The sequence below is a fragment of the Meles meles genome, chromosome 8 (genome assembly GCF_922984935.1).
Source record: "Meles meles chromosome 8, mMelMel3.1 paternal haplotype, whole genome shotgun sequence".
Classification (NCBI taxonomy): Eukaryota; Metazoa; Chordata; class Mammalia; order Carnivora; family Mustelidae; genus Meles; species Meles meles.
Genome location: NC_060073.1, coordinates 42,225,966 through 42,245,345, shown reverse-complemented (window position 1 = coordinate 42,245,345; position 19,380 = coordinate 42,225,966). Strand labels below are relative to the sequence as shown.

The window sequence follows — 19,380 nt, the reverse complement described above, 5'->3', positions numbered from 1 at the left end:
AATCTTTAAAAAAAAAAGTGCTGCTATGCTCGAGTTATAAAAACTCTAGGTGCTGTGATATCTGGTTTCCAGGCATGCGCTGCCTGCGGATTAGCCTGGCATTTGCTTGTCTCTGCCCCTTATCATTTAGTTTTCTGTTTATAAGGAAATGCGTAACTGCTGGGTCTTTGGCCATGGTGGGTCCCAGTGATCTTCCCAGTGAGGCTGTGAGGCAGGTAGGAACAGCCGGCAGGCTCGGTGAGGGCGGAGAAACGGCCCCTTAGATGTCCTCTGCCAAGACTATTTGTGGGATTTGTGGAAAACCCTGAAGCTTGTGTCCAAGTTCATTGTCCGCTCGTAATGAAAGTGAATAGTCGGGGCGCCTGGGTGGCTCAGTGGGTTAAGGCCGCTGCCTTCCGCTCGGGTCATGATCTCAGGGTCCTGGGATCGAGCCCCGCGTGGGGCTCTCTGCTCTGCGGGGAGCCTGCTTCCTCCTCTCTCTCTGCCTGCCTCTCTGCCTAGTTGTGATTTCTCTCTGTCAAATAAATAAAATATTAAAAAAAAAAAAAAAAAAGAAAGTGAATAGTCTGTGAGTGCTCAAGATGTGCGAGGCACTGGTCTCATGGTCCGCCTGTGCTCTCTCATTTGTTCCCCATAAACACCCTGTGGGGGACTATTGCTCTTCCCATTTTGGAGATGCGCAAAATTGAGCCTTATAGAAATGAAATGACTTGTCTAGGGTTGCATAGACGGTAAGTCATGGAGTCTGAATTTGGACCCAGATCTGTCTGACCATGAGAGCCCAAACTCTCTTCACCCTCATGCTGTGTCTCTCAGCCCCTTCTCCCTAACTCACTACCGGTGGATTGATGTAGCCCCAACTTTACCAAGCCTTTATAGGGCAAGATAATAAGAGCGATTGATGGATTCATGATTTATGCAAAAAGCTTCTCCAGGAGAAGCAAATAGGGAGGGAATGATGTCATTCTGGGCACGGTCTAGCCTGTAGAGCTGGATTTCTTAACCTCAGCACTCTTGACCTTTGGGTTGGATAATTCTTTGTTGTGGGGACTGTCCTGTGCATTTCATCTCTGGTATCTACCCACTCGATGCCAGTAATCCCCCACTCCCACCCCAGTAGTGAGAGCCAAAAATGTCTCCAGGTACTGCTTAATGTCCCCTGGGTGGGGTGGGGGGGCTGTACTTGCCATTGGATGAGCATCACAGTTCTACAGGGTGGTTCTTAGATGTTCCCCCAACTCATCAACACGAAGATGGGGCTTGCATGAGACACAGCCTGGCTTTGGACTCAGTCTGCTTTGGTACTATTGTTAGCCTCCCCTCTGAGTTCCCCAAGGTGTGAACATCAGGAACATGATGCTCCTGGTCCTTCGCTTCAGGGAACTTGAGGTCTAATGGGGAAAACGGAAGGAGATGAGGGAAAATAACAACCGGCAGAAGCAGCATATGATATGCCTGTGGACAGGCCCCTGTGGGCTTCCAGGAAGAGGGGGCCTGGAGCTGGGCCTGTTTGCAATCATCTCTTGTTCCTTTCAGGGCCAGGCATTGCATTTGTGGTTTACCCAGAAGCCTTAACTAGGCTGCCCCTCTCTCCATTCTGGGCCATCATCTTTTTCCTGATGCTCCTCACTCTTGGACTTGACACTATGGTAAGCCCCTTCCCCCTTTGACGCCTACCTGAGGCTCCGCCTGAAGACCCCCCCTTTCCTGGACCCTGTATCCAGCCTGTAGCAGGGGTGGGCTTGGTGGTCCCCGCATGTTTCCCCGGGTGATATAGGATGGTGAGGTCCCTGTCTGGGGCTCAGGATAGCTCTGTATTTGTGGGTGACTCATGGGACGTGCAAAGCAGCCATCCTCCCTCCCTCCCCCCTTTCTGCATGCAGGTTTTAGCCCATGTCCTTCCTGTCTTTGGTGTCATTTTGCCAATGCAAATACTGTGGGGCTGGATCAGGGAGAATAATATGAAGTCGATTTTAGGGAGATTGCCGTGGGGCTGAGACTGCCACAAATCTTACTGACAAGCACTCAGTGTTTAGTGGTTGGGTGCAAAAAGGGTTTTTTCCTCAAGCAGAAGATCAAATTCGAGGTAAACTGGAGGAAAGGAATTTACATCTCATGAATACAAAGTGTATCTTCAAAGTCTGTGATGGATGAATGTGAGTGCTGTCTCTGGGGGCCAGACAGGCAGCTCCTCAAGCTCGCATCCTGTTGGGTCCCCCTTGCTGGCCTTGTGGGTTGGACTCCAACAAAGCCCTTTAGACCCATCAGGGGAACGGAGTCCTAAGAACTGAACCTAATACACACACCAATTTCCCTGGTGGGAAACACAAAGGACTTTGGGACGCTTTGGGGTTGGGTGGCTTGTCTGAGCTGCTCCTTTCCTGGCCCCATTCCAGTTTGCCACCATCGAGACCATCGTGACCTCCATCTCGGACGAGTTCCCCAAGTACCTGCGCACACACAAGCCGGTCTTCACTCTGGGTTGCTGTATCTGTTTCTTCATCATGGGCTTTCCGATGATCACTCAGGTAAGCAGCCTGCTGGCCGCAGGCTTGGGGACAGGGCACGCGGAGACCCCATGGCTGATCTATCCTTTTATCCTTAGCTCTCAGGCTCCTAGCAGTAGCCAGTCACTGCCATATCTGTGTAGACAGCACCAAGTCATTAGGGATTCTGCCCGCGGATGGAAACATGTCCCCTTGGCTGCCGCTGTTACTTGTAGCATCTTCGTAATTGAGATGTAGGCTTCTCGAGCCAACGAGGCAGGTGTGTCCTACTTTAGGAAGATAGAATACATGGGAATCCAGATTTACTGGCCAGAGAAGTTCCCAGTTGGTTACTCGTTATACCTGGGAGTCTAACAGTGACGGGATTCCTTCCAGCCTGAGTGTCTTGGTGAACGGAGTGTTAGCGCCACTCAGCTTACATGTTCCTTTTGCTCTCTCTGTGACCCTGAGCAAGTCACTGCCTTTCAGCCTTAGTTTCTTCATCTGTGAAATGATGAATGGGAATAAGAGGGTCTCGAAGCCTCCTCTGTGTAGAGAAATGGAAAGGGCGAGGTAAAGATGCAGGGGATGTGTGAGGAATGCCCAACGATACCTAAAGGTCAAATGAAGGTCAGTCAAATGCAGATTTATGGGTAGAAATGACGATCTGTTGCTTAAGGCAAAAATGAAGCCATCTGCCTGCCTTCACCTGTTCATCTTCAGATGTTGACGATTGCTTATTAAGAGTGAGACCTTAGATCACTTTTTGTGCTTGTTCTGTTGATTGTCTGAGTCTCTCGAGGGCCTGCTTTGCTCACATGACAAGGCCTCCAGCCAGGCTTAGGTTACTACTGTGGAAGGGAGGGGAGATCCTTTGGCTCCTTGCTTAATTCTGACTTTGTCCTGCATGGAAGGATTGGCTGTTCCCAGGGGGCAGAGCCTGGATCCAGGCCCACTGATGTGGTTCCTCTTTCCTACCAGGGCGGAATTTACATGTTTCAGCTTGTGGACACGTACGCGGCGTCCTATGCCCTCGTCATCATCGCCATTTTTGAGCTAGTGGGGATCTCCTATGTGTACGGTAAGGGGACTGCCGCGCCGGCACCCAGGGATTGCTGAGTGGCATAAGGCAACCATGGCGAATAGGTTTTCCAGATTTACTAAGATAATGAAAGAGTTTAATTCCAACAATTTAGGAGACATAAGGGACCTGTACCTTTATTTCCAAACTTGCCTCTGAACCGTGATCTGAATTTATCTGAGGAGCAAAAGGTGGCTGAAGGTAGACCCAGAAACCCCTTTGTTTCAGAAACTCCTAGGATCTGCCCTCTGCGTATGATCTGGCATGTGAACAGTTAAGATCTGGGGACGGGGCCAGATGAGGGAGGAGGAAGGCTGCTTTGCAGGTGTGAAATTATTTCCTGGTCTTGCTAGTGGCAGTCCCCGTTCTGAGTAGCTTGAGTGAGGAGTAGCTTGAGTGAGGAGTAGCTTGAGTGAGGAGTAGCTTCGAGGCTGGTGCCCAGAAACTGTAATGGGAAAAGGGACCCGGAAGCTCACAGATCCTTAGGAAACTTTATTAACATCATGGAAGTCTGTGATGCAAGAATGCCACCCCAGCTTCTCCCGGGAATAAACCTCCAGTTTTCTTCCAGTTTAGTCTGTCCTCTTATCACCATAGCAACCTGCATCCCATAACCAGTGGGATGATTATCAAGAACAAAAGGAAGGCAAGTGAGCAGGGGGCATCTTTGCCCTTTGTGTAGAGGTGCTTGTGCTTGGTGGGGTCTCACCGGGTGATCTCCTCGACCCCCTGTGTGTACTGCCAGTCACGTAAGCGTGCCCTACTGAGTACAAGGCCTTAATGACTTCTTTGTGCCTGGAAGTCTCAGAAGCATCCCCAGGCTAAGGCCTTCCTTAGATAGTTAGTTTTCACCCAGGAAGGTGAAAAATGCCACGTTGGACTATCTAGTTGTATTGTAAAACCTCAAAGAGATCACAGCAGGCTGTAAGTTAAGAGGAAATGTAGGATATCCCTTGGATATGCATAAGGGACAAATGTGCAGAGCAGAGGGGCCAGGCCAGAGGTCTCTATGGAGCTCCCGCTTTAAAGCTGGGGACTCAGTGAAGTCCACTGGACTGCCAGGTATCCTTGGTGGGAACATCTTGCTTTTAATGTCAGGTTTCTTTTGGAAATTTAGCCCCTCATGGTGTCACCAGATGGTCCGTTGGCAAAGTCACAACTGCACTCTGTTCGCAACACTGGTCCAAGTGCAGCTAGCCGTCTTGACCTCCTCTGCTTGCTCTCCGTGTCCTCACTGATAATTGCCACAAAAGGCACACCTGCACAATTCCGTTCTATAGAACAAGGCTGCCCAGTGTGGATTACAAGTGTCATTACAATAGAAACATTACAAGTTTTTGTTTGTTTGTTTTTAGAAGTGAAGTTGCACCCCCACCCCTTATAAATCTGATAGTAGAGTTCTTGGTTCTGAAGGAAAAAGTAAATCCTGAGTGCTTTAGTCCCTGGGACCATCCAGGAAACTGCCTGGACTCTCAGAGAGCTGGGGTCTGGACAGCCTTCAGAACCAGGCCAACTCTGTGCTGAGCTCAGGATGAGCACAGGAAGTGCGTATGAACCTCTGATTTGGACCTGGATAGAATTTTTAGAAGTGAATCTTAGAAGACATATTTGAAATAAACTAACATAATTGGTGGAGGGGAAAGGACAGCCTGCACATACATATAATTTATACTCCAGAGGGTGGTTCCTAAACCACCATAGTTTAGGATGAGGCCTAAACTATGCAGTTAGTGTTAGGCCATTGAACACGGGCTTGTGAAGAATGAAACGTTCCTGCCTGCCTCTCCTTGAGGGTGTAGGGTTCCCCAGCAGCACTTGGTAGGGTTCAGTAAGCATTAGGAATGACAGGCTTCAGTCCATTAATAACACACACAGGTAAATGTGTGTGAGTAAATGAACAGGTATTTATTGGGCACTTACTGTATCCCCCGTGTGCTCCTAGGAAAGCGGGGAGGTACATTCAGGCACCTTGCTGGCTAGCTACTAGGACGAACAATGCCACGGTGTGCTTACCATTGAGAGGAAGGCCAGGACTCAGCTGTGCATGCCTGGTTAGGGCGCTTTTGCTGCCCAGAGATACAGGTGGCCCAGAGCGGCCAGGAAAACCTCAAGAAGGGAGCCTCTCAGAGATAAAAATCATATAAAAGAGAATAAAGCCTGAGACTTAGTGAGTGTTGAGTTTATCGCTAACCAAGGTGAGGAAAATCTGAGCCAACACATAGGGTTTTGACTCTGAGGGATGGGACCTTTATGTTAATGATAAATGAATAATGTGAGGGACACACAGGACCGGAGACCTAATTTGTGGGACCTAGCACAAAGTGAAAGTGCAGAGTCCCTCGCTGAAAATGCACTCAGAATTTCAAGATGGCAACAAAAGTCCATTCCTCTGGGGGCAGCACCCTTCTGGGCATAGGGCTCTGTAGAAGTACACAATTCACATGCCCCAAGGGTGGCCGTGTCCCTGCGGGAGGGAGAGCGGCCCCCTGAAGACGACATTCGGATCAAAGGCAAGGGTGTGGTTTATAGAGAAAGAAGCCACGAAACTGTATAGGTGAATGTGATTGGCTGGTTGAAGCCAGTGTTTGATATCTCCGTTCAGGGTTGGTGGTGGTTGTGAGGAGCTTGTTGTGGGCCAATTTCTGAGCCTCAGATCTCTTTGTTGAATCTACAGTAGTAGCCATGAGCTTACTATTTTTTTTCCTTCTGTTTTTCTGTCAATTCGGTGATGAGCAATTGCTCAGATCAGTTTTGAAGTCTATCTTACAGCTCTGGGCTCAAGGTTGCGCAAAGGGAAGTTGCCATGTGCATGTCCGAGGTTCCACAAACAATTCTTTTATCAAGAGTTGGGCCTTGGGGCGCCTGGGTGGCTCAGTCGTTAGGCTTCCGCCTTCGGCTTGGGTCATGATCCCAGGATTCTGGGATCGAGCCCCGCATCGGGCTCCCTGCTCAGCGGGAAGCCTGCTTCTCCTTCTCCCACTCCCCCTGTTTGTGTTCCCTCTCTCGCTGTGTCTCTCTCTGTCAAATAAACAAATTAAAAAAAAAAAAAGAGTTGGGCCTTGAAGATAAAAGGGATTTGTGTCGGTGGAAAGGACAGAGCAGGCAGAGGGAGCCACAGAAACAAAGGTCTCAGAGGAAGGCAGCCAGTGACTTAGTAAAGGACTCAGGTGGGGACTTGGGTGAGTCAGGCCACGGGGGTGGGGCCTGGGGGTGGGGGTGGGCCTGTGGCTGGGCAGGAGTTGGAGCTGGTAGAGGATGACAGAAGGGCAGGAGAGCCCGGCTCAACAATGAGCCTGAGGCAGGAAGATGCCTGGTGGCTCCCCCTGGTGTCCCTGGGCTGTATGTGCAGGGCCCTCCCACAGGTCAGCAGAACCGGCAGAACAGTCATGGGACCTGGAGCCAGCGGGAGGCAGAGGACTGCTGGCCGGAGCCCCCATGTGAGGCTCTGAGAAGGAGATGACTTTCCTGACACTGAGCTGGCCCTGGGACCCAGGCCTCCCCCGCTCAGTCCCAGCACCGCTTCTTGGCAGCAAACTCTGCCTTTTGCTGGAACCTAGCACCCGTTGTCCACCCCTACCTACAGCTCTGGGTCTAGCTCCTTGGCCCCTCTGCAGAAGCTTAAGCCCCTTTCCCACCATCCCCCTCCTCCAACAGGAGGCCCATCTGTTTGTCTTCCTAGGGTCTAACCCTGAGCCCCAACAAATGAGTTTCCCAGTCAAGCTGCATGCTGTCTTGGGAGATGGTCTACTGGAGAGGAATAAAACGGGATTGAAAATGGTAACAGAAACTTCTAGAATCTTTTGTTTGTTTGTTTGAACAACTGAGGCCTGCCCTCAGTGTCTTGTGTGCATTTTTCCGGGCCTCAGCTTTGACTTTTATTCCTTTGAGTCTCTTTCCTCACTTCTGCTCAGAGAGTAGCCTCCAGAGACCCCTCGTAGGAAGGCATTTGATAACGTTAAAGAACATGCACAAATAACAGATCCACAGATAGTCAGCTCAGCAGCTCAAGGCACACAGTTCTTGCCTGTGGTGAATACAGGGAAGCAACTTGGACCCTGTTTGTGTCACGGACTGAGCTCCCCAGTCCTCCCAGTAAACCGGCAAAAGCTCAGAAAGAGATTCCCTTTCCTGAGGTCGCACAGGAAACGAGGGGTGGAACCGGGAATTGGCTCTTCCATCCGAACTCCCCACCCAGCGTTCTTTGTGGCAGTCACGTTTGTGGTTGCCCTGGGGATCAGGGTTTCTTTAAGGTAGAACAGAAAGCTGGATTTGGAGTGGATGTTAGAGCAGTGCCTTTGGTGAACCTCCCAACACTGTTCCCGGTGCAGGCTGTTCGTTCTACAGCTGGCCTCAGGTTGGCTGTCCCCTGTCAGGGCTGTGGTCAGCGGCCTGCTGGGTCACAGTCATGAGAGGCTGCTGCCATGCCGGGTCTGTGCTGGGCACGGAGTTGAAGCACACAGTAGGAACTATGGGCCCCGGAAGGTCTCAGCACTCATTTTGGTGATGGCGGCTAGCGTGGACTTTGGAGGTAAACTTTAACATTGCTCCGAATACTGTGAACACAGGCGTAACAGAGCGTACAGTTGAGTGAATTTTTCCCTGCAGGTAACCAGTCTCCAGATCAAGATACAAAGTATTATCAGGCCCATTTTTTTTTTTTAAAGAGGCTGAGATGAACTCTTCTGTTCCCTAGAGGAACACCGGTCTCTGTTTCTACCCCAGCGAGAGATTGCTTTTTCATGTCCCATTATTCTTCCCGACCGTGGGCAGCCTCAGTGCCTGAGGGAGCAAGGCTAGAGGGAAAGTCTGGGCGGAGGCAGGGACAGGGGTGCTGGCTGGTGCAGGTGGTACCCAGAGAGGGGATGGCATAGGGTAAGAGACAGCAAGTCAGACACGGAAGACATGGAAGACAAGTCTCCCCAGACACGGAATCCCCCTGCTCCCCATGGCGCTAAGGGCAGAGGACCCAGGAACCCCAGGGCGCTGGGAGAGCTCAGGAACAGGAGGAGCAAGGGACCCACATCTCAGGCAAGAAGGTCTCGGGATGCATAGAGGGTTATGCTTCGTAGGAAGAGGTGCCGTGGAGTGGGTGCTTTCCTTGAGAGGTGTCTCTGCCTCTCTTGACCTGTAGTGTACCCAGTTTTCACATAGATGACCCGAGGAGGAAGGAATAGGGAGATTAAAGCCAAGGCGGCTGGGTCCCTGATCAGAGCTGCTGACCATGACAGAGCTTGAACCCAGGGACCTTTCCTGTCCTGTCAGCCCGGTAACCTCCCCATTGAGGATAGCTGTGTGTCTGCTGAACTCAGGAAACAATGCGAGAAGCTGCCCCGTTCCTGAACCTTCCTCAGCGGCTCCTGCTTCCAAAGAGTGGCTTAAGGTTCTTGGTGAACCAAGAGCATGTGGGGTTGGTGGTTACACGTGGCTGTGACAGGTTACTGTCCTCCACTTGGTACCAGGACAGCAATGCTTTGAGTCCCAGCAAAGTGGGCAGTGGCCACTTGGAGTTTACTTTGGTGTTTGCCCTGTCATTATCATCTCACACAGAGTGAAGATATGTCGGCTCATGGAAGAGTAGCCTTGGGAGGGTGGGGACAGAAACCGACTTGCATGGACACTCAGTCTGAATCCCCAGGCTTTCATCGTCCGCCGTGCTAACTGACCACAAACATAATTGGTGTTGCCAGAGTGCTTGCTAAGCACGCAAGGCCGTCTCCAAAAACAGCCACACTGGTGACTGTACGGGGCTGTGGCCATGCTGAGATGCCCGGCCCAGGCTGCTACCGAGCTTTTTAGATGTCACCACGGGATGACATTTGTGAACCTCACCCCAGAGAGGATTTACTATCTATTTAAATGTTCAGTTTGCCCTAATCTTCCTGGCAGTGAATCATTTGTCTGATGGTTTCTTGCATAATAGGGGTCATGCTGACACCAGGCTAGGGCCCTCTGTAGCCAATGGCACTGGGGTGAGGGGTTCTAGAGCCTGTCCTGCAGCCTCCCTCCCCCCAGACCTTCCCCACCCACGCCACGGCCCCTCATGCTGTCTCCACTTGTCTGTCTGCAGGCCTGCAAAGATTCTGTGAAGATATAGAGATGATGATTGGATTCCAGCCAAACATCTTCTGGAAAGTCTGCTGGGCGTTTGTAACTCCAACCATTTTAACCGTAAGGATTGCGTGCTTTGTTGTGGACATAGGACCTCGCGTGTGGACGTGCTGCTTTCTGTTTGAACAAAGCCTATCATTCTTGTATTTCAGAAGGGGAGACTGAGGCTTGGAGAGGTATAGCAACTCACCTAAAGGGGCTTAGCTGTGACTCAGGCAGTCTGGAGCTCTCTGATGGAACATTCCCTATTGTATCAGTCTGCCTCACATACAGAGAGCAGATAGCAATCACATTTCCCACGGGCTAGTCAGGGCCCAGCTCTGTCCAAAGAACATTATGTGTGTATCTTCCTCTCTCCCTCATGGCAGCAGGTGGGATTGGTTTTAAATCATCCCCACTTTACAGTTGGGGAACCCCACACCCACAGGTTATGTGATTGCCTAGAACTGCACACCTAGTTATGAGCAAACACAACCTGAGCTCGAACTAGGCAGTTGGCTCCAAAGCTCTTGCTCTTAACCACTACTCCATACAGCTGCTCTACAACTAATAGAGCATACGTTTGACTTTTATTATTCCCTTTTATTGTTTTCGAGAACTATCTTATCACCCTCAAGTGCGATGATGACATTTGGAGATCATCTGACATTCATCTTCTTAAAGATCAGAGCCCTCCGTGTGTCAGCAAATCTGCATAGGGACTTACATGCGCATCCATCACCTCCTTTATTGTGCTGTAGGCTGCCGGCTTTGCCTTGATCCACCCTCCAAGCACAGGCATTGACAAGACCCTGCCTTTCCCCCTCCTCCGTGGGTTGCGATGGGTGCATCTTGGCAAGGCTGTAGGAAGCAGGATGTAGTTCTCCGTGGAGCCAGCAGGTGGCACTAGAAACCAGATCAAGACCCTTGTTTTCCCACGCAGCAACCAGGTTCTCTAAAGGAAAACCAGACAGGATGGAAGAAAAATTGTAAAGAAAACATGTATTTCTTTTTTATTTTTTTTTTAACTGTCACAGAGTGAGTTTTAATCAAAACATCTCAACTGCCTTCTGAAAAGACACGAGTTTAGACAGAAAAGCCATCCAGCGTTTATTTTCTTCTGCACTGATGTGGACATCATAGTGAGGCCCCCACCAATGCTCACATTTTAGAGGCTGTAATTTGCTGCAAAGTCCCATGACACTTGGGGTGTGAGGGATGAAAAGAATTAAGATAGATTTTTTGGTTTCTTGAATTCGGAACTGAAATGTATATGAAGAGCTCAGATTTACCTAATTGGTGGAAGAAAAAAAAAAAAAGTGAGACTCTCCTGCCTGAGGCATTCTCTGTCTCTGCTGAGCATTATCCCAGTTACTACTATGTCTGATTTATTCTTGGGTGAGATCAAGGCCTGCCTTTCCTGTCTTGGAAGAGATTAAACTTCAGAGAATTTTATTATATTTTGCAGAAACATATGACATACTGATAATAACCAGCACTACTATATAGAGGCAGTTCTAGTTAGAGACAAGCACTCTATGAGCACTGTCCCTAAAGCCTCTGGCCCCTCTTGTTGGTTGGTGATTCTTCCCCCCATTTTACAGTTGTGTACACTGAGGCCAGCAGAAGCTAAGGAGCTTGACCAAGGCCACAAAGCTTGTGGGAGGCAGGGCTAAGTCCTAAGTGCACAGCTGTCAGCCTCAATAAAATTCTCAAAGCTCAGCGCTCTCCTCTCCAAGTGCAGTTTGGCCAGTTTTTGGATAAAAAGAGTTATCTCTGTGAGCAGAAGGTCGGGGGAAGAAGTTCTAGGACCTGATGTGCTTTTTGAGAAAGTTTCTCAACTCTGCTGTGTTTTACTTGATATCTGTTACGAAGCTCATAGCAGAAACCTGTAGAGATCCCAGAAAATATCCGAACCAGATTCCCCTTCTGTGTTTGGGAGCTAGGGACAAGTAGAATTGGTCCATTTCATCATCGTTGTCAACTTATGGGCCTTCCTTGGCTGCCTTCCAGGGCCTTCCTTGGCTGCCATTAGCAAGAAGTCAGAGCGAGTCTGACCCAGTGGTTGAATTAGCGTCACTCATGACCAGGCCCAGCTGAGGACAGGGTTTTATCAAAGCTGGCTTGGCAGAAGGAAATGTCTGGCAAGAATACATTTGCTCAGATAAGTTTGATGTGATATTTGTCCAACTGGAAATGGATACCAAAGGGCCAAGCCTAACACTTGTTTTTTGCTATTTGCCCCTCTGTAAAATGGATATTTGTAGTGTGCGGGAATGAGCTAAGATTATGGATTTATTATTTATTTATTTATTTATTTTAAATAAATAAATTTCTTTAAATAAATAAATTTTATTTTAAAGATTTTATTTATTTATTTGACAGACAGAGAGACATCAAGAGAGGGAACACAAGCAGGGGAGTAGGAGTGGGAGAAGCAGGTTTCCCGCTGAGCAGGGAGCCTGATGGCGGGCTCAATCCTAAGACCCTGGAATCATGACCTGAGCCAAAGGCAGACACTTAACAACTGAGCCACCCAGGTGCCCCAAGATTATGGGTTTAAATTACTTCAGAGACCTCTGAAATAAAATTGATCATTTTTATATGTGCCTTCTTGGATTTATAGAGCTATAAATATTCTCCATGCAATTATTGTATACATAGTCAGATCACGTTACTGAATTATGCACACACATAAGCAGATGTATTGCTATTTATATAGTAAATGAAATGGAGCAACTTACCATAATTACATCAGGCCTTACTTCCAATAGACTGGTTAATAAAGCTTATAACTCTAGGGGCGAAATGTTTAAAAAGGGTCCTAGAGTAAGGCGTCTCCTTCCGTAGGAGCAGCATTTTCAGCAGTTGTCTTCAGGCTCATGTTGCTTCGAATCAATACATTGAATTATTGTTGCACTGAAGTAAGCGCCGGGCCCCGGCAGCCTGGGCTCTGCAGCAGGAATGTAGATGCACCTTATACTGCTGTCGTGCCTCACGCTTTCCTCAGACGCTTCCATACATCATCTTTCCTGACGTGACTCCCTCCAATCATTTTTGGGCAATTATTTTACTGCCTGAGATAGAACCAGAGTGTCAGGGAAAGGCGGCACATAGGTCATCATTATTCAGTACTTTGTTCTGGACGGATGCTATTCTAGGCAGGATGAACACAGGCAAGGACACCCTTTTCTCCAGGCGATGCTGCTCCCCAAAGGCTTGGCAAGAACAGTTAGAAGCCCGGTTCTGTCCCTTCCCGTCCGGCACACGTGTTCCTTTGCTCCTTTCCAGCTGCACTCGCTGTGTCTTCAGAGGGCTTGCCTGGCCCTTGCCAGTGAAAGTTTGCAGGGATAGGAGAGCACCTGCAGCAGATAAATCAAGACCGCTCTTAAAATTGAGGGGGGACTTTTGAATAAATACCTGTGCCCAGAAAACCCCTGTGTTGTGTACACGATGTGAAATGTACCCATTGAAAATGGAGAAGTCTGCGACGTGAAGGTCCCTCAGCTAGTTAACGGCAGAGGCGACATTGGCCTGCTGGTCCCCACGTTCTTGGCACAGTTTGGTGACGAGGCCTGTTCTTCTTGAGTTGGTTGCGAGTGGTTGTGAGTGGGCTTACTGTAGGACCAGCTTCTCGCTCAGTCACCGCCATGTGGACCCCTCACATCTCACTCGGCAAACTTCAGCAGGCGGTAACGGGATGCTGGCCATGCCCCGTTCGAGGAGAAGGCAAAGTCGATTCAACTCATTAAGAAAATTAAAATACATAAACGTAAAGGATTTCTTTCTTTCTTTTTTTAAAAGATTCTATTTATTATTTTTTATCTATTTATTTATCTATTTATCTATCTATTTATTTATTATCTATTGACAGACAGAGATCACAAGTAGGCAGAGAGGCAGGCAGAGAGAGAGGAGGAAGCAGGCTCCCTGCTGAGCAGAGAACCCAATGTGGGGCTCGATCCCAGGACCCTGGGATCATGACCTGAGCCGAAGGCAAAGGCTTTAACCCACTTAGTCACCCGGGCGCCCCAAGGATTTCTTTCTTACAACAAAAGTTGATTATCCCCTATAAGAAGTACAGACAGCCCCTTTAAGACCCCCAGTACCATGCATCAGTCACCTCGAGGCGTATCCTTTAAATTGTCTTCTCAGCCTGGGCACGTGTGGGCACATGCATGCATGTGTGTGTGTGTGTGTGTGTGCACATGCGTGTGTGTGTGTGCACATGTGTGTGTGTGTACACTGATATGCCTGGCTCCATTCCAGGAGATGGCAAACACAGGGTCCATCGTGTGCGTCTTCATCTCTCTGAAATTCAGTTTCTTCCTTTGGAAAGTGGATCATTACTAATACCTCACTTTCGGGGTTGGTATGGGTGTGAAATGAGAGCAGAGTCTGGTGCTTACCAGACTCACGGCAGGGGCTCAGCATGTCGCTGTTAGGAACAAAGACTTCGCATCACCCGCCTAACACATGTGTTTCTCCTTTCTTCCCAGTTTATCCTGTGCTTTAGCTTCTACCAGTGGGAGCCCATGACCTATGGCTCTTACCGCTACCCTAACTGGTCCATGGTGCTTGGATGGCTCATGCTCGCCTGTTCTGTTATCTGGATCCCAATTATGTTTGTGATAAAAATGCATCTGGCTCCTGGCAGATTTATTGAGGTAATTCCATCGGCTCCTTTCTCCTGCCATCCCCTCCCCGGGGAGAAGCTCTGAGAGCTCCGTGCGTGAAAAAACAGCAGATTTGGTAAACTTCTTCCCAAGGGAGACTTGGTGATTAAGTGTTCGCAGTTGCCACCATTTCTATTAAACCCATTTTTATTACGTATCATTCCTCTAATGGAGAGGCTCAGCCAATCCGCAGGCCAAGCTGTTATTATGCGATTTCTCAGTGCAGGCGACAGCTCTGGGGAATAAGCCATCAGAAGCCCCCCATCCCCCTCGCAGTTTAAATGCCGTGCTTGGATTTAACTACACGTCAGATTCCCCCTTTCCTGATCTTCCTTTATGCCCAAGTCTTCCTCCAAACATCTGTTACCATTCCATTTTCAGTCACTGCCCCTCCCTTTGTGCTGGTGTTAGGGATGGCCGAGGGGCCCAAGCTGGTGACCGTGTCACCATCCCCACACAGTGTAATGAAGGGTCCGGGGTGTGGCTGGTATGAGGTGAGACTTGTCTTTGTTAACCCCTTGATGGACGCTTTCTCATTTCTTTCCTCATTTCAAAAGAATCCCTACGCTGTCTCCAGGGGGATGAGAAGGGACCGTCCCTTGTTGAGCCACAAGTGACGTGTTGTCAGGCTCTCGTTGTGAGAAGTCACTTGCCCAGATGTGCTCAGAATAGACCAGCACTGCGTCTGTTTGTAAATCCAGAGGTCGGGCCTTTTGGACCAGACCAGTGTTGCTCAGGGTTGGCCCGGGGACCAGCAGCATCGGCAGCCCCTGGGATTTTGTGGGAAATGCAAAGGATCAGGCCCCAGCTCGGCCCACTGAACCAGAGCTGGGGAACTGGGACCCCGTGTCTGTCGTGTACCCAGCCCTCCAGCTGATTCTAAGGCGACCTGGAGTCTCAGACTTGCGACTTCCCTCAAGTCTCAGAGGTGCTGGGATAGACCGAGGCCAGGGAACGCCCGCCAATAGAGGGTAGGGAAGAAAGCTGTACAGGCTTTGCTCTTGGTCAGTCAGACTGAGGAAAGGAAGAGAGCATCCCACAGAGGCTCTGGAGGGAGATGCGACATGAGAATAAGGTGTGTGAGTGAAGGCCTACCACAAGTGTCCATGTCGTGGGGAGGTGGCTTTGATCTTCAATGGCCTAAAGATGGAGACAGAGTTGACAAAGGGAAGGTAGGCGTCTCCTTGCTGAAGTGGGATTCCAGTTTCCATCCTCAGGAAATTGTCTGCTGTCCCCTCCAGGTAAATTCCCGTGGGCCCTTTTACCCCCAGAGAGGGCTTCCTTCTGCCCCAGAGGAACTTCCCACCAACTGACCCAGGAATCTCATTCCCTCTGAACAGCAGCTAGTGTAGCCTCTGCTGCTTCTGCCTCGGGGCGAAATTCCCTAAACTGATGAGTGGCTGTACAAATTTATTATGGTTGATTTGGGACACAAAGGCTGCAAACCGATGATTAAGGGGAGATTAAACTAACAGCTCCGAGAAGCAGCTTCACTTTAATAGGTAATAAACATGTAATTGTTCCCCCTTATGTTTTCAGAAATATGTTTGCTTTCTTTTTTTCCAGAAAATATTCCCATCAAATTATGGTTCTGTAAAGTAAGTTCGGTTGCAGGATTAGAGATGTTCCCATTATTTCTAGCTCCCTTGCAAGAACCCACACTGCCGAACCAAGTCAGAAGCATCTATTTTTGTCAGCAGATAATTAAAATCTTTGCTCACTCTTGGCAATGTGTCTTTGGGGTTGCAGTTTTTTTCCCCGGCCACTTATATACTTTGGGGAAATATGCTAAACAAAATCCAATTATTTTGATGTAACAACCCACTGTTGAGACTACAGAACAAAAGTAATTGAGCTCATGTCCTTCGCAGACTGTGTTTGGCAGTGGAGAGAGGAAGCTTGCGAATTCTCTTCATTTGGAGGGAAAAAAATGTATTATTAAAATCTGGGCCCTTTATCCTCGGTTAATCTTGTGCAAGGCAGACCCTGGGCAATGTAGTATCGTTCGCAGGGTGACGTAAATAATTACAAGTGAACCAAACTGTTTCCTCTTTAACGTCCTTGGCCTAATTCATTGATAAGGCTGATCTTCCCAACTGCTTCTCCTGGTGGGGGACCTCTTGGCCTAGGGAGGGGTTCTGGCAAAAGCGGTGGATAGAGGGGTGTGGAGTCGGGGAGGAAGGTGCATTCCATGACCCTGTGTATCTTTGGCTTCTTTGCAGAGGCTCAAGTTGGTGTGCTCGCCACAGCCGGACTGGGGCCCGTTCTTAGCTCAGCACCGTGGAGAGCGTTACAAGAACATGATTGACCCACTGGGAACCTCTTCCCTGGGACTCAAACTGCCAGTGAAGGATTTGGAACTGGGTACCCAGTGCTAGTCCACTGGCATGGGATGGCTCAGTCTTGATCGTGTTTTTCCTCTCTGCCTCCCCCTCATGGTTTCCCCAGCTTTCTTCCCATGTTCTTCTGTCTCCCCACATCTTGGTTCATGGCTGTGCATGAGAGTGGTTACGTAGAGAGGTAAGACATGGCGTCGCATGCTGTCGTGAAGAGCTAGACAGACCACTTGAGGCACTTCTTTGCCCGAGTCCATGGTGTCGCTTTCCAGAAGGGTTGGTCTCCTGAGCACAGGCTTTACCCCACAGGAGTGGCTCAGCCCGGTGAGCGCTTTCCAGTGAAGTCACAAGTAGGTGTGAGCGACTTGGTCAGTAGGGAGGGATCCGCTGTGTGTGTTGTCGTTGGTGGTGCCATCAAGACATATATAGGACGGCAGACTCACAGGACTGGTATTGGGTCTTGGTCATGTTGCTGAGCAACATAGTGATTTCATTCAGATGCAGAATGTTGAGAAGATTGTATCTGGAGCGTCGGCAGTGGCTGCAAAGTGTTTTAGAATAAGAGGGTTTGGACCCCACTGAGGTGGCTAATAACGTTCACATTTCCATTTCCAATTGGGGATCTGCTTTCCTTCATCTGGACCGACCATTTCAGGTGTGCCAGGAACTAACACTTCTGTCTCTGTGCACTGGGAATCTCGGTGAAGAGTTCTCATCCCTCTCTTGTCTTATTATTTTTATTATTATTTTTTTAAGTAACCGTATGTGTGAGTTCTCTTGGTCACTTCCTCCACCTGTGCACAAGAAGCCATCGTGTAATTTGTGCCTCTCTACGGTCAGAGTGGAGGTCCATTCTGGTTTCTACGTGACATTTCGCGCCATGGTTCAGTGTCATGACTCCATGTTTCTTCTCCTCAAGATGTCTTTCTATGAGCTGTAGACACCTTGTCTCTTAACCTCTGGGAAAACAAGACTTACCCCGGTTCTGTCTGTATATTTTATATATATAAGACACGATCACTTACAAGACCGATACCTTCTCGATTTTCACTCTTTTTCATTCACAGTAAAGGCCAGCTGTGGTCATAGAGAAATCAAAGAGAAATGCTGAGTTTAACAGAAAGCAACCATGATAGTCACTGTGTTGGTAGTACATTTTAGGTCACTGTATTTACAGGAATTTCTGATAAATACAGCTTAGGTAAGTAGCAAGTGAGCCAATTAAGACTGTAGCTTTTAAGACTACATTTAGACAATTCAATTTTAAGAGTTCTCAATTCGCAATTCTCTTAACTGTGCTCTAATGAGAGCGAATCATATGTCTGCAGAGATTGGCAAAGCCGTGACCTTTATTACCTTGTACCCTGAACATGCATATATGAAATTTTTAAAATGTGCTATGTGTTCATGTAGCGTGTATGCATAGTGGTGTTTTCTATCCTTATAAATATCTTACGAATCACTGTAGAGATGGTGAGTTTAGAGTAGTGTAGTCTGGATTTTTTTTTCCTTACTGTAATAATATCTAAACCTAAAATTGTTTCCTTTAGGGGAGACCATTTCAATCACTTTCTATTTGTTTGTCTTCATATTATAGGGTCTCAGGCAAAGTTTTCAGTTTAAATCTTATATATTGATGTGACATTTTCATCCTGTTGCTCAGCAGTGAAACCTAACAGAAGACCTTAATGTAACATGTTTTTCTTTTTCTTTTTTTTAAAATGACTTCATTTATCGAAAAAAGAGGGCTCAATTCATTTTACTGAGCTCTTCTTTTTCTAGGCCAAATATCATTGTCATTTGTCAACAATGACGTGAATTTCTAGGTTTCAAGAATTGCCTGTGGAAACTGTAGAAAAGGAAAGAAAGATGGGTTTTGAGCTGTAGGTTTTCATCTCTTTGTCTACAGTGCATGTCTGTCTTGTTCTCCTTTCCTCCCTCTCTCCCAAAGCTAGAACTTACTCGAATCTGTCACAGAAACTAAACTGAGCTTCACCTAGATGTAGCATGAGGAGGCTAAGCTGTGGCCTCACGCGTCCAGTGTCTCCCATAGTGACCGTCTTGCCATGAACACTGGTTTCCCCCCATGAAAGCCATATTGCTGAGAAGCCCCCGTTACTTTAGTGGATGTCACAGAGGGGTACCAAAAATTAGCCTCTCCAGTTGATAACCGGTGGGGTGGGAGAGGCAGGGAGGAAATCACTTAGTTTGGGAAATTGTCTACAGCCTTTCCAATTCGAAGGCTGAAGAAAAGAGCTGAAATCAATTAGCATTCTCTCGAGGGACTGGTATGTGTGTGTCAGGGCGAATGATTTTTGGCTTCCCTCTCTCGCCTCTTGGCAAAAACTGGAGTCGGATGCTGGGTGCCAACCCCATTTCTGCTAATTATTGCTGTTGTGATTAAAAGAAGGTGGTGGTGGCGGGGGGAACCCCCGGCTGCTGCCAGGTTTGTTTTCCACACGCTGGAAGTTGGCTTGTGAGGGCAGGGACCTCCTTGCTGGCTACACACTGCGCCGTGTTTTTTGGTGGGGGCAGCTCCCTTTGTGTTCCCTGGGATTTGCCAAGTTAAGACCGAGTAGCTGTTCCCTGAACAGCCAGAGTGTTCTTCCTTTCCCCCACAATTTCCAAGTTTCACGAAAATTAGCTTCAAGGTGAAAGGTTCCGAACTTATTGTGGAAAGAGGGACTTTGTGAGCTCAGTTTCACCCATTTCTC

The 19,380-nt window shown here is 48.5% G+C and overlaps 1 protein-coding gene across 1 annotated transcript in view; it reads left to right on the top strand.

The window, feature by feature from the left end:
• The window catches only part of SLC6A5 (solute carrier family 6 member 5), a 54,745-nt gene extending 37,497 nt beyond the window's left edge, over nucleotides 1–17,248 (top strand). Inside the window, exons 12-17 of the mRNA XM_046015861.1 lie at nucleotides 1,537–1,649; nucleotides 2,397–2,528; nucleotides 3,468–3,567; nucleotides 9,635–9,735; nucleotides 14,154–14,321; nucleotides 16,553–17,248. Coding sequence (XP_045871817.1) covers nucleotides 1,537–1,649; nucleotides 2,397–2,528; nucleotides 3,468–3,567; nucleotides 9,635–9,735; nucleotides 14,154–14,321; nucleotides 16,553–16,708 — 770 coding nt within the window. The 3' untranslated portion in view covers nucleotides 16,709–17,248. The remainder of the gene's footprint in view (nucleotides 1–1,536; nucleotides 1,650–2,396; nucleotides 2,529–3,467; nucleotides 3,568–9,634; nucleotides 9,736–14,153; nucleotides 14,322–16,552) is intronic.
• Nucleotides 17,249–19,380: the final 2,132 nt, after the last annotated feature.